Here is a 13,117-nt window from a genome sequence, read left to right as displayed (position 1 = left end):
GGCACGCTGGGGGAGGATGCCGTCTGGGAAATGGGGTGCACCCGCTCCGCGGGGGGACTGTTAACGCCTGCCCCGCTGCTTTCCCCCGATCTAACCACCTCTGCTTCTCCTCCGCCAGGCCAGCGGCTGTTCGGGGAGAGCATCCTGGGCCTGACGCAGGGCTCGGTGTCCGATCTCCTCTCCAGGCCCAAGCCGTGGCACAAGCTGAGCCTGAAGGGGAGGGAGCCCTTCGTCCGCATGCAGCTCTGGCTCAACGACCCCCACAACGTGGAGAAGCTGCGTGACATGAAGAAGCTGGAGAAGAAAGGTGAGGGTCAGGGCGATGCGGCCCCACCGGGTCTCAGGGTGCTGACTGAGGGCAGGGCTCCCCGGGCTGGGGGGGTGAGCGACACGCAGCTGGGTCTTTTCTCCTGCAGCCTACCTGAAACGTCGGTACGGGCTGATGAGCGCCGGCTCGGACAGCGAGTCCCCCAGCACCCGCTCCGAGTGTGCCAGCCCCAGCCTGCAGCCGCAGGACCTCAGCCTCCTCCAGATCAAGAAGCCACGGGTGGTGCTGGCCCCAGAGGAGAAGGAAGCCCTGAAGAAAGCCTACCAGTTAGAGCCCTACCCCTCCCAGCAGACCATCGAGCTGCTCTCCTTCCAGCTCAACCTCAAGACCAACACCGTCATCAACTGGTTCCACAACTACAGGTACGGGCTCTCCCGGGCTTCAGACATCTGATGGTGGTGTCACTGCTCCTCTTCCAGCCTTCCCAGTCCCTCTTGCCTAGACAGGGAGGTGCAGACCCACGCGTGGTCACTGGAGGTCCCCAGGCTCAGGATTGCAGCCAAAACGCTGCGTGTGCCCTGGCTGGCAGGTGGTCAAGAGGTGTTGACCACCTTGACCAAGTCATGTTGAGCATCTAAAGAGGTTACGGTGCTCATGTCCACCTGCTCACCAGTGCAGGACACCAAGCAGGAGCTCCCTGATGGGTGGAGCAAAGCCTCATGGAGGTTCCTGGAACACAGGTTCCATCCCCACAGCAGCCCAGCCCTGGGGAGCAGCACAGGCTTCATCCTCAGGCAGTACTGCAGGTGGACACATGACTCCTGAATCCTCCCCAGACCCACACCAAGAGCTGCCCACTCTGAGTCAACAGCCCAGGTGATGGGTTGTGCCCCTGCCCTACATAAACCAGTATAAAAAGGCATGTAAGTGCTTGTGTCGAGTCCGCAAAACCTCCGACTGCCTCCAACTCCCCCCGAGCAGCATAAAGTCGATGGTCAATATTTATGGGAGCTGGATGAGGTTTCTTGCACAAAGCCCTTGTGTGGGGAGAGGTTGAAAAATCAGGCTTTTTGGTGAAATATTGACTAACGGGGTTTTTAAAGCTGCGACCTTTCCGCTTGAGTGGTTCCAGGAAAGCCCCTCCTGCTCTCAGTAAACACAACTGCCCTAAAATAAACCTTTGAGAAATGTTATGTATTAAACAACAACAGCAACAACAAAAAAAAAAAGGGGTAGCGGAAAACACTTTCAAAACTGGGTTGGTTTGGCTGGAAACAGCCCGAAGTGTTGCAAAATCCATTCCCTGTGTTGAAGTGGCAGTAATTTCCACCCCCCCCCCACCCCCCCCCCCCCAAAAAAAAATGTTTTAAAGGCTGACAAGGTGGGGTTTTACATCTCAAGCGATGTCGTTGCATTTTTCTGGCTGGAGATGCTTTTTCAAGACGCGCGGTGCCCGCGACGCGGGGCGACGGTCGGTGGTCACCGACCTCCTGCGGTTGTGTCCCGGCAGGTCGCGGATGCGCCGGGAGATGCTGGTGGAGGGCACGCAGGACAACGACACGGACCCGGAGCAGAGTGGTGGGGCGGCCGTCCCCGGGCGCCGGGCCCCCCACAGCCCCGATTCGGACGCCGAGGACCGTAAACCCGTGTTTGGGGGGGGTGAGCACCCCTGTGCCGCCGCACCCGTGAAGGTGAAGGAGGAGCAGGGGGAGGCGGGCAGCTGGGGCCGCCGGCGGGACTCGCGCAGCCCGGCCGGGGCGGCCGAGGGGACCGGACCTCCCCAGGAGGAGCGGGGGGCAGCTCCTCACGCCGCCGCCCCCAGCACCGGCAGCCTCCCGCGGCGGGGGGGCCGTGCCGGTGCTGCCGCCGGGGGACCCCCTCCACCACCGCCACCGCCACACCCTGACAGCTCCCAGTCCTCCGCGGGGTCATCCCGTTGCAGCTTGGAGGTCTCCCCAACATCGCCCTCGGCGGCATCCTCGCCCGGCCTCGCCGGTTCAGCCTCACCGGGGCCATCCTCCGCCGGGCCGGTCTCACCGGCGCTGCCGCCAGCGCCCGGCCCCCGGCTCAGCACCAGCGTCCAGCGGCGCCACGAGAAGATGGCCAACCTCAACAACATCATCCACCGCCTGGAGCGGGCCGCCAACCGCGAGGAGGCCCTCGAGTGGGAGTTCTGAGGCCCCGCCGCCCTAAATATATATATACACACCCACATATATATATATTTTTTGTTAAATGCAACACGCACCAAGAGGTGGATGGCACCACGGAGGGGAGCGCCCGTGGAAAGGGCGGGGGCTTCCTCCCCCCCCCCCCGGCTTTCTTTTAAATGTGAAAAACTGGGAACAATTTTAGAAAAGAAAAAAAAAAAACAAAAAATATTTATAGACCTCTTTTAGATATTTTAATAAAAGGATACTTTGGAATTTATTAACAGCTTAAGCTGCTTTGATATTAAAGATAGCTATAAAATCAAGATGATGTAGCAGTCGTGTCATTAAATGTACACTGAAGTCTTGTAGTTTGCCACTGGATGAGATTAAACAAACAAACAAAAAAAAAACAAACAAAAAAAAAACAAACACAGAAAAGACTTATTGAGCAAAGCCATCAAGAAGCACTATGAGACTGACCAAATTTAATAAACTTTTGCCGAGCGGTTTCCACCTCTGTCTGTAAGACACTGCATCGCTTCTGCCCCAGCCAGAGACTGCATCATAGTCCCTGAAGACTCTAAAGCGAAAACCTTGATGCCATCGAGTATGTATTTAGTTCTGGTGGTTTATGTTTTTTGAAACCTTTGTAACACAGAATGTCCCGTGCGGTTGTATATGTTGTAGAAATGTCTGCAATAGCCTTCTGGAACAAAATGTAGCATGGTCCGAACGCCGTCCCTTGCGCTTCCTCCAGCCAGCAACCGGTGGCAGCCCCAAATCGGCATGGCGTGGCTCCTGCCAGCTCCCAAAGGAAGAGAAAAAATAACGTAAAAGGAAAGAAAGCAACCCGTGCTTGCGATCTGGGGAGCGAAATGGGAAGAGGTACCTGGGTGTGATGCTTGGGGACGGCTCTGGCTCACTGGGGGCGGACGTCCGTGGGATCCCGGTTCCCCACGCTCTGCCGTGGTCCATTTGGGAAAGAAAAAGAGGTGGAGCCTCCAAGCTCTGCCCCTGGGGCACTGGTGCTTGGGGACGAGCACCCAAAAATCATGAGCCAGCCGCTTGCGGGGGGCCCAACCCTGCTCGAGGCTGCTCCCAGCATCACAGCCACCTCTTGCAGCTGAAGCACTTTTATTCAGGGAGAGCGCCGGGGCGGGAGGAGCGTCCCCCTCACCCCATGTCCCCAGGCGGTGGCTGCAGATGAAGCCAGGATTGAGCCCTGGGATGTCACAGCAGGCTCCTGCCTGAATTGGGCAAGCTCAGGCCTAAATTGGGCAAAGCACCATTGAGCTTTGGCCTTCTGGGGCTGACCCTGGGCAAAGATGCAGGAGCTCAGCGCCATCCCGGTGTGCTCCCTGCCACCCCCCTGACCCCACCCTCGCCAGCCGGCCTCTGCTAACAAAATGCCTTTAAATGACATGGGGTGGCCCGTGCTGGGCTGCTCTGCCCTGTCCCCTGCCCGCATGGCATCAGCCATCACCCACCAAGGCCACCGTCACCGGGAGGGCTCCCCTGCCAGGCTCCGAGGCTATGCATTGACTTAATTTTCCACTGTATACATTTTTATCAGAAGAGAAGGTATTTTTATATTTGGGTGGTAGGCGATGGGCGATGCTAGAAGTGGCTCTGTGAAGGCATGGCTCTCCTTGCCCACCTACCCTGCCCCAGCGAGCCCCAGCTTGCCCACGGCTGCTCTTTTCCCTGCCACCGCGCTGCGGAAGGTCGAGGCGTGACCATGGACTGCTCTTCTCCGTCGTGTGCTAGCGGGAGCTTTAGTGGAACGGGATTCGAGGAAGCACTTAGGGTAGTTTGAACGCGGCAATCCTGTTGTATTAAAGCTAGCGGGACATACCGGTCACGTTTTTGTTAGGCTCATGTACTGTACTTCAAAAGTTTCTATGAGATCGATGAACTTTGTTTAACAATTTTGGAAGGAACAAGTTCTGTAAAGAGCCACTAAATACAGAAGTTGGATACGACTCTGGCCTTGGGGTGTGTTTTGTCTGGAGGCAGCTGGGGTGGGCACCTGGGTTTGAACTTTTTTGAAGTCCCAGCCTTGCTTTGGGCTTGTGGCAAGAGCTCTCACTGCCATAAACATCTCCCGGTGACGGGGGGTTAAAAAGAGGGCGTTAAACGGGGTTAGTCCACCTCAGGGTGGGATCCTGCCCCGTGCCATCCTGTGCTCATCCCTGGTGCAGGTTTGCTCCTGCCCCCGGGGTATCTCAGCATCCTCCAGCGTGAGGTTGGGCTCGGCATTGCCCGCTGGTGCCACAGCCCAGCACAGCTCTTCTTCAGAGCCGGCCATCGCCGGGCAAGTTTGCAGCTTCCGACACGAGGCGGGGGTGTTTGCGTTTGATGAATTAATAAATCCATATGTTGCGTATCTGTTTAAGCTTGTTTGTCGGCTAACATGTTGGGAAGGATTTATTTTTAATGAATATCTGAACGTCTGGAGAAGCTGGGCCGGCTGCCATGGAAACCAGAATCTTCCTCTGCAGCCGACTGATGGGGCTGCGTTAACCATCTGCGGGCGTCGCTGCACCCCGGCTGCCCTCCGTGGCACCGCTCCAAATGCCGAAACACGTAGTGGGGTGCCATGCCCCGCCAGGAGCAGGGCTCCACGCTCTGCAGTGCTCTCAGCAAGCAAATGACCTTGCCTGGCTTTGTGCCTCAGTTTCCCCAAGAGGCATCACACACACACATCCCCCCAGCTGGCTGCAAGGCCCTGTGTTAGCAAGAACCTGGAGATGTTGGTGCAGGTGGGATGTCACAGGCAGGGATACGGGGTTGTGGTGGTGCTTCCACAGGGGCAGCGTCCCCAGTCCCTCTGTAGCACCAACACTGGCCCCAGCAAGGGGACAGACATTTTGTCCCTGGCTAAGACCCCTTGGCAGAGGTCTGGGGACATCCCACCGAGGAAACAGGGCCACCCAAACCTGGGTGGCATCATGTGGTGCTGCCTGTAACGCAGGGTTTGGAGGGGTGGCTCTAACACCCCATGGAGCATACAACGAACCGGCAACCCACGCCAGGGCACCCAGTGCCATTTCCACCAGTGGAACTGTGGAAGGGTTGTGCTCTTTCAGCCTCCCAACTCTTTTCCAGTGCCCAAACCCCCACGTTGGTCAATGTGCCTGGCTGTTCAAGTTGTCCTGAAGGGCAGAACTGTGCTATCCCTGCCATGGGACCACCCTGGTGCTGTGTGTTCTGATGTCCCCAGAGTGGCACCATCCCATCCATCCCCTCTCATCCCATCCCCTCCCATCCCGTCCATCCCATCCCATCCCCTCCCATCCCATCCATCCCATCCCCTCCCATCCCATCCATCCCATCCCATCCCATCCCCTCCCATCCCATCCATCCCCTCCCATCCCATCCCATCCCTTCCCATCCCATCCATCCCATCCCATCCCATCCATCCCATCCATCCCCTCCCATCCCATCCCATCCCATCCCTTCCCATCCATCCCATCCCATCCATCCCATCCATCCCCTCCCATCCCATCCCATCCCATCCATCCCATCCCATCCCATCCCGTCCCACCCCATCCCACTCCATCGCATCCCAACCCATCCCATCCCTGCAGGCACATGTGGAGCTGCTCCAGGGCACTGCAAGACCCCACTGTTGGCCATGTCCCACTTGGGTGACACAGTCCCTGCCCAGGACATGGTGAGGACAGAAGTGGGATTAAAATGAAGAATTAATTCCCACTTGCACCCCACCTCCCCAGGGGTTTAAAGGCACAAATGGGAACCGGAGCCAGGAGGGAATTTCTGAAACAACTTTTATTGTAGCAAAATCTTGTGCCTGTCCCAAGATGGCAAAGGGAGCCAGAGCACCCAGCTCAAACCCAGGGCACCCTGACTGCTCCCCCCCAGACCCAGGGTGGGTCACCCCACCTCCGGGCCAGCAGCTTTCGCGCTGATATAAAACATTGGGAACATAAAAGAAAAACACCGGCACGAGACACAGGCTTCCCTCCAGTTCGGCACATGAATCATTCGACACCCTCCGCTGCTGACACATACGTTCCTGTTCGCCACCGCGAGCGATGCTTCCCCTTAGCGAGCTGGACCGGGATGATGTCCTGCCCCAAAAATATCTGCCCAGCAAGACAGTGCCTGCAGCTGCTGCGTTCCCCTCAGCTCTGCCCCCCACAGCGGGTTCACCGAGCAGCAATCGCCCCTTGAGAAACACCCAGGGCTGGGTGTCACCAGCTCCCTGGGCAGCCGGGGTGTGCGGTGCTGCTGCCATTAAGGAAGGGCTGTGCTCGCTGATATTTTCATTTTCAAACCACATCCTGCTGGAGCAGAGGCATCTGGCAGCGCTCAGCCGACCTCAGCCAGTCGCTTGTGCCGGGCAGGGAGGGGAAGGCAGTAGCAGGCTCCCTGGCTGTGAAACACCCACACAGGGGCTCAGACGGGCGAGATCCCACCAAAATCCTCCTCCAAAAGTATTGTCGGTGCGTGATCCCACTGCAAGAGCACCAAGAGGCCCCACCAGATGCAGTGCAGTGGTCGATTCCTGGGAGGCATCAGCCAGCAAGTGGTTCGTAGCTTGTCTGCGATGTGTGGATCACCCCACACCCGCAGCTGGGCACAGCTGGATGAGTTGCCTGAGAGCTTGGCAGCCCCGAGAGCCCAGGGGTTTCACACCTGGCCGGTGGCATGCTGAACCCAGCTGCCACCAGTGCCGGGCTGGCGTTTCACTGGTGTCCCTCGATGCTGGGCCCTCAATGGCACCATCAGCAGGTGTCCATCACGGGACTGCACATCCCGGGGCGGGGAGGGGACCGATGTGGCACCACGGATGCTCACCTCCTCCCTGCCACGGGTCCTGGCGGGTCCCTAGGGCTCGGCCACCTCTCAGGGCCGGGGGCCACGCCGCCTCTCCAGCCAGTCCTGCCGCAGCCGGGCCACCTCCCGGCCATACTGCTCGTGGAGCCGGCAGAAGGTGGATGAACTCTCCGCCGCGGCCGCCCCGGCGCTGCCTGCCTCGCTGCTCGATGCCCGCCTGCGCGGTGGCAGCGGCGGCGGCCTTGGGTTCCCCTCGCCATCGTGGGGCCGGCCGGCTCCCGGCGCGTTGTTCCACACTGCGCAGCCGTTCTCCTTCGGCGGGATGGCGGGCAGAGCCGGCAGCCGCTCCGGCGACTGCTCCGGCACCGAGGGCTTCGGCTTCCACGAGCTGGGCAAGCCCCGGCAGCCCCCGCATCCACCAGCCGGCCCCCAGCGCATCTCCTCCAGCTGCTTCTCCAGCTCCCGCACCACCAAGCGCAGGTAGTCGAAGCTGGCTCGCGAGAGCGACTTCACCCACGACTCCATAGCGGCCTGGCTCTCGGCCGCCAGCACGTAGGTGCGGGATTTGGTGCCGCCGAAGCGGATGGCGAAGGCAAATTCCTCAGCCGAATCGCAGAGCTCCACGGTGCAACCCTCCAGCACGATGACACCCACCGGCTCCCGGCTCTCCCGTTCCTCGAAGTAGAAGAGCATGTTGCCCTTCAGCACGAACCAGCGGCGGTGATACGCCGTGTGCCGCTCGCCGCGCTTGTAGAGGAACCCGGCGTTGTCGGCCGGGGAGTCGCAGGTGGCATAGAAGGCCAAGCTCCGCTCGTTCAGCTTCATGGCTCCGCACCCTGCGGGTGCTCACGGGGGGGGGGTGGGGTGTGAGCGCGCCTGAATTGCACAGTAAGAAGCTGTCAGCTTTTTGTTTTCGGTGACACCAGCCCTGGCACCCAGGAAATTGAGCCGGTGAATAAACAGCCCTGGGACAGTCCCGCTCCCAGCCAAGGTGCTGCGTCCAGAGGGTGCTGGGTGTGTCAGGGCTCCCTGGGGAGGGGTTTTCCCCCCAGCTGAGTGTTTTCCCACGGAGGACACCCCCCAGGCAGGGCTCGTTCCGCTGCCCCACGTCACCTGGCACAGGTGACCTCGCCGCCAGCGCCGTGTTTGCCCGTGTCACGGCGCTCCTCCCCGCGGCACGTCGCGTTTACGGCCTGCGCCGCAGATCCGCCTGCTGCTCCCGAGAGCCGTGACCGTGAACCTTGTCACCAGGGCAAGGCCACCTCTCCCCTTATCCCCCCCAACCACCCGTGGCCTCGCCGTGCCGGGCTTTCTGCTTACCTGGATTCTAACGCCGGTCTCCGGTGGCCGCCAGCGTCGGCGGCCGTGGCAGCCGTGGGATGCGGGGTCGCCTGGTGTCAGGGGTGGTGGGGACCAGCACCCTGGTGTCCCCACTCCGGTCACTCCAGCACCGAAGCGCCTGCGGGTTTCACACGTCAGCCCAGCCCTGGAGCACAGGGCGGACGCGTGCCAGGATTATTATTTTCCCATTAAGCCACGTCGCAGGGCTCAAGGAGACGAGATGGGGGGCTCTCAGGGCGCCCAGTGCCGGTGGGGCAAGCGGGGTCCCCTTTTCCCCCCAGGCAGCTTGGGGACCTCTTTGGTGTCCCCAAAGTCTTGGGGATGTTTGGGAGTGGGGGAACCGCCCTCCCCCGGCACTGGGCGGCCCCGCTCCGGGGTCGGCTCCCGCCCGTTCAGCCCCGCTCCGCTCCGCTGCGCCCCCCCCCCGCCCCCGGGCCCCGCTCCCGGCCCCTCTCCCGGTCCCTCACGGCCACCTTTGTCCTCGGCTCCCCGCCGCCCCGGCTCGGCTCGGCCCGGCCCCGGCTCCGGCGGGCGGAGCGCTGCTCCCGGCCGGCTCCTCCTCCGCCACCGCCCCTCACCGCGGCTCGGGGCGGCCCGGCGGGCGGCGGCTGCGGCGGGGAGGGGACCGAGGGCCCTTGGCCCGGCTGAGAAACTGCTCCGGAGCTCGGTCCCGGTGCTGAGGGGTCCCGGCTCGGCCCAAAGGCCTCGGAGGGTCACAGCTCTGGGCACTGGGACCCAGGTCCGGGCAGTGCCAGGGAGAGGGGAGCACGGATCTGGGGGTTCAGGGGGATGCGCGTGTCCCTGAGTGTGTGTGGGGGTGCACACGGGGATGTACACGGGGATGCGCACATGGATGGATGGTGCACATGGATGTACACAGGGATGTGCACATGGATGTACACAGGGATGTACACGAGGATGCGCACATGGATGTGCACATGGATGGAAGGATGGTGCACATGGATGTACACAGGGATGTACGGATGGATGTGCACATGGATGCATGTATGGATGTGCACGTGGATGTACACACATAGATGTCCACGTGGATGTCGGCAGGGATGTATGTATGGATGTACATATGGATTTACACATGGATGTACACGCGGAGGCGTGCATGGCTGTATGTGTGGAGGTGTGCAGGGATGTACGCATGGGTGGGAAACCCAGGAGCTTAGTGCTGAAAGCGGCTGCCCAACATTGAGTTTTGAAGTCGGGTTTTTGGGGCAGAGAGCGGGTGCCCAGGAGCAGGGAAGGGGCGGAGGGCGATGGATGGGGTGGACGACACAAGCATGTCGGGGAGGGCTGGAGGTGAAGGCGGCGGGACAGAGCTTGGTGCTGCGGGGTGGGGAGATGCTGTGAGGGACCAGGCTGCACGTCCTGGCTGCTCCCCTGGGCTTTCAGCCACGTCCTTGGGAGAGGCTGGGCCCAAAGCGGCCGGCGAGGGGGAAAGAGGGAGCTGAGGCAGGAGCCAAGTGACCTGGGTGGGCGGCCAGGGGAAGGTGACAACTGGCACAAGGAGCCGTAAAGCAAGAAGTGACGGGCCATTAGCTGGGCGCTGGAGCTGCCGGGCGTTGTGCAACCGCGTGGGCAGAGATCGCAGCCCCCTCGCTCCTTCCTGACCGCGGGAGCCCTGTGGCACTCGAGCCGCTGATGCGCTCTCGGCAGGGTGGCCAGCGCTTGCCCCATCTGGGCTAGGGGTGAGCGGGTGCAGCAGTGCTGGGCACTGGGGCTGGGACTGGATTTCTCCCTGCCGGTACCCACGTCCCAGGACAACCATAAACCTTTTGGCATGGATAAGCCTCCAGGCTGACTTCTGCTCCCAGTTGGCCCTCCGTGCTGGAAGTGTCACCAGCCCGAGGGCCACCTCGGCAGCACTGCTGTGCTCACCCTGTCCCAGTAAATACCAGTGTCAAGGATTTGCTCTCCTTATTGCTGTCCTTTTCCTCCAGTTTCTTTGTTCCCCAGCTACACCGCAATGAGTATATTGAAGAAAACGAGGCCTTGGTGCCCATTTTGCAGGTCCTCAGCTAAGAAATCTTGCCCTTGGTGACCTCTGACAGGTCGTGGTCCTCACCGCTGCCCCCCATAGATGCCCCCACTGCCCTACAAGTCGGGGCTTTGCAACATTCTGCTCATGGCAGTGGTTTTCAGATCGCTGAGGGTTTTCCCCACCACCTGCAGGCTTTCTCTTTCAGACTATAAAAAGGGATTTAAACCAGCACTAAAACCATCTGGGCTTTATCTTCCCTCCTGAGCGGCGTGGCTCCGCTCAAGGCTGCTGGTGGGAAGTCTTGGGTGTCTCTGTGCTGCTTATCTCCCCCCCTTGCTGAGATATGCCCTTTCACACGGCAAGATTAGGAGAGGGAAGGACTGTGGGGAGAAGCAATATCTTTATTAGACCAGTGGGAGTAATTGGAAAAAGGTGGGTGTACTCCCGGCTCTGCCTTCCTTTGCTGGGAGTCCAAAAAAACCCTGGCTGCTTCTTGCAGCCCCATCGGCCGCTTTAGCAGAGGTTGCTACTCCACTGCAGCCACTTCCCTTCGGAAGCTGCTTTGGACAATCGCCCCAATTCCTCAAAAACCACCAGCAGAATTCCCCGGTGGGTTTTTGCTTCCCGTTGGATCTCTCTTGGGACAGTCGCGTGTTGCTGTACAAGGCTCCAGCACTTCCCCTTCTGTGCAGCCCCGTGATATTCTCCCTGTTGTCTCCTGGCGAGGAGCCCACGGCCTGTGCCTCAGTTTCCCCTGCCAGGTCTTGCTGGGCAAGATGGGAAAATGAATTCCTGTGCTGAGTTTGCCCAAGAGCAGGGTAAAGGGAGAAGAAAAGGGTCTGACAAGAGGCGAGGGGCTGCCAGGCGCTGTTTCGGACGTGGGCTGCCCTCGGCCTCTGCTTCCTGCTGCTCCCATGACTGGTGACTTGGTGGTGCGGTTACGCAGCGGCGGGTGCTCGCCGGCTCAGCGAGGTGAGCCGGGGAGCTCTGAGTCACTGCCAGTGCTGGAAATCTGGGGCTGCTGGGGGGGTTACTGGGAGGCTGCTGGGTGTCGCCAGCTGGCACGTGGAGGAGAAGGGGTGCGGGTCCCCATCGTGGGCGGCGGTGAATGGTCCCCAGGGACCCCAGATGGATGCAGAAGCTGTGCCCCGGGGTTCAGGGCAGACAAGCTGTGAGGGCCACAGCAGCCCTGGTGGGGGGCTGGCGTGACGCTCCGCGGCGCATTTTGGGGCGCGGGCAGCCCTGTCCCGCTCCGGGCCCACGCGAGGTTCACCGTCCCACGCAGGTCTCCAGCCTGGCAGCCCGGGGGTCGGGCACCGGCCGGGGATGCGCTGCCCCCGGGTGCCCCCCCCAATCCCCCGCCGGGGCAGGCGGGCAGGGCAGAGCGGCGAGGCAGGGCGGGAGGGCGGGAGGCGGCGTGCAGTGCGGCGGGGGCCCGGGAGAGGGCAGCTGGAGCCCAGCGACGGCGGCGGGACACGGCCCATCGCCACCCTGTCCATCACCGCCCTGCCCATCGCCACCCACCCTGTCCATCACCGCCCTGCCCATCGCCACCCACCCTGTCCATCACCCCCCCGACCATCACATCCCGGCCCATCGCCACCGTATCACCTCCCTGTCCATTGTCACCCACCCTGTCCATCACCTCCCTGCCCATCATCACCCTCCCTCTCCATCACCACTGACCATCACCTCCCTGCCCATCATCACCCACCCTGCCCATCACCTCCCAGCCCATCACCTTGCTGCCCATTGCTACCCTGCCCATCAACTTCCTGCCCATCACCCCCCATCCATCATCAACCTGTCCATCATCTCCCTGCCCATCACCGACCTGCCCATCGGCACCCTGACCACCACCAACTTACCCATCACCACTCTGCCCATCACCTCCCTGCCTATCACTACCCTGCCCTCTGAAGCAGCACCAGCATGGGATTTGGGGGGTGGGGGGCATTGCCAGCTCAGCACAGATCCCCATCGCCAATCATTTCCAGATGTCACCCCCCCAGACACCCTCTGGGCAGAGAGGGGACACCCTCATCTCACTGCGGGATGGCAGAGGTCACCCGCAGCCGATCACATCCCACCCCGGGGAAAAGCAGATGTGCCACTTCCAAACCACCCCACGCAGCCCGAAAACGGAGCGGGAGTTAAAGAGAGAAGTGGGAAGGGCGGTTGGAAGCTGGTTCAGGCTTTTACAGGAGCAGAAAGCAGCAATGGTTAAAAGCTGAACCCGGTGCAGAGCGGAAGGGAAGCGGCAGCCTCTGTGTGTGTGTGCGTGCACAAGGGCATCTGCGCAGCTCTGCATAAACAAACAGAAAAAGCAGAAGTCGGTGGTAGTGAATTAGCAGTTAGGGACTGTAGAAAATCCATACAGGAAGCAAAACAAAAGAGAAATCTCAGGCCACGGGGGCTGAGGGCGCTGAGAGGGCGCTTTTGGACTAGATGAAGCTCATACAGAAAAGTGTGCAATAGCTGTGAGCTGGGACGGCCGCCCGTGGGAAGGAGGACAGGCAGCGGGCTCACCAACCGCTCCTCCGTGCTCAGAAAAAAAAA

At 60.9% G+C, this 13,117-nt stretch overlaps 2 protein-coding genes across 5 annotated transcripts in view; one reads left to right on the top strand and one right to left on the bottom strand.

Annotated features, from left to right (window-relative positions):
• The window catches only part of CUX2 (cut like homeobox 2), a 67,736-nt gene extending 64,430 nt beyond the window's left edge, over positions 1-3,306 (top strand). For all 3 annotated transcript variants that reach the window (XM_074920802.1, XM_074920801.1, XM_074920800.1), the window contains exons 18-20: positions 119-307; positions 417-690; positions 1,779-3,306. In XM_074920802.1, coding sequence (XP_074776903.1) covers positions 119-307; positions 417-690; positions 1,779-2,445 — 1,130 coding nt within the window. In that variant the 3' untranslated portion in view covers positions 2,446-3,306. The remainder of the gene's footprint in view (positions 1-118; positions 308-416; positions 691-1,778) is intronic.
• A 3,620-nt stretch (positions 3,307-6,926) lies between these two features.
• PHETA1 (PH domain containing endocytic trafficking adaptor 1) lies at positions 6,927-9,077 on the bottom strand. Of its 2 annotated transcripts, none has more exons than XM_074921268.1 (3): positions 9,039-9,077; positions 8,545-8,683; positions 6,927-8,100 (listed from the first exon to the last, which is right to left on the bottom strand). In XM_074921268.1, exon 3 carries the CDS (start codon positions 8,047-8,049, stop codon positions 7,294-7,296), a length of 756 nt encoding a protein of 251 aa, XP_074777369.1. In that variant the 5' UTR covers positions 8,050-8,100; positions 8,545-8,683; positions 9,039-9,077; the 3' UTR covers positions 6,927-7,293. The 2 variants fall into 2 exon arrangements, with proteins under 2 accessions (XP_074777369.1, XP_074777370.1); XM_074921269.1 differs by having other exon boundaries at positions 6,927-8,069.
• Between the last annotated feature and the right edge of the window lie 4,040 nt (positions 9,078-13,117).

The sequence above is a fragment of the Athene noctua genome, chromosome 17 (assembly GCF_965140245.1).
Source record: "Athene noctua chromosome 17, bAthNoc1.hap1.1, whole genome shotgun sequence".
NCBI classification, from domain to species: Eukaryota; Metazoa; Chordata; class Aves; order Strigiformes; family Strigidae; genus Athene; species Athene noctua.
The sequence above is the reverse complement of the archived record's forward strand: the minus strand, read 5'-3'. Positions and strand labels throughout refer to the sequence as shown.

Excerpts from the sequence above, each read along its gene's own strand:
- PHETA1 (XM_074921268.1), bottom strand. The coding sequence starts at position 8,049 with ATGAAGCTGAACGAGCGGAGCTTGGCCTTCTATGCCACCTGCGACTCC.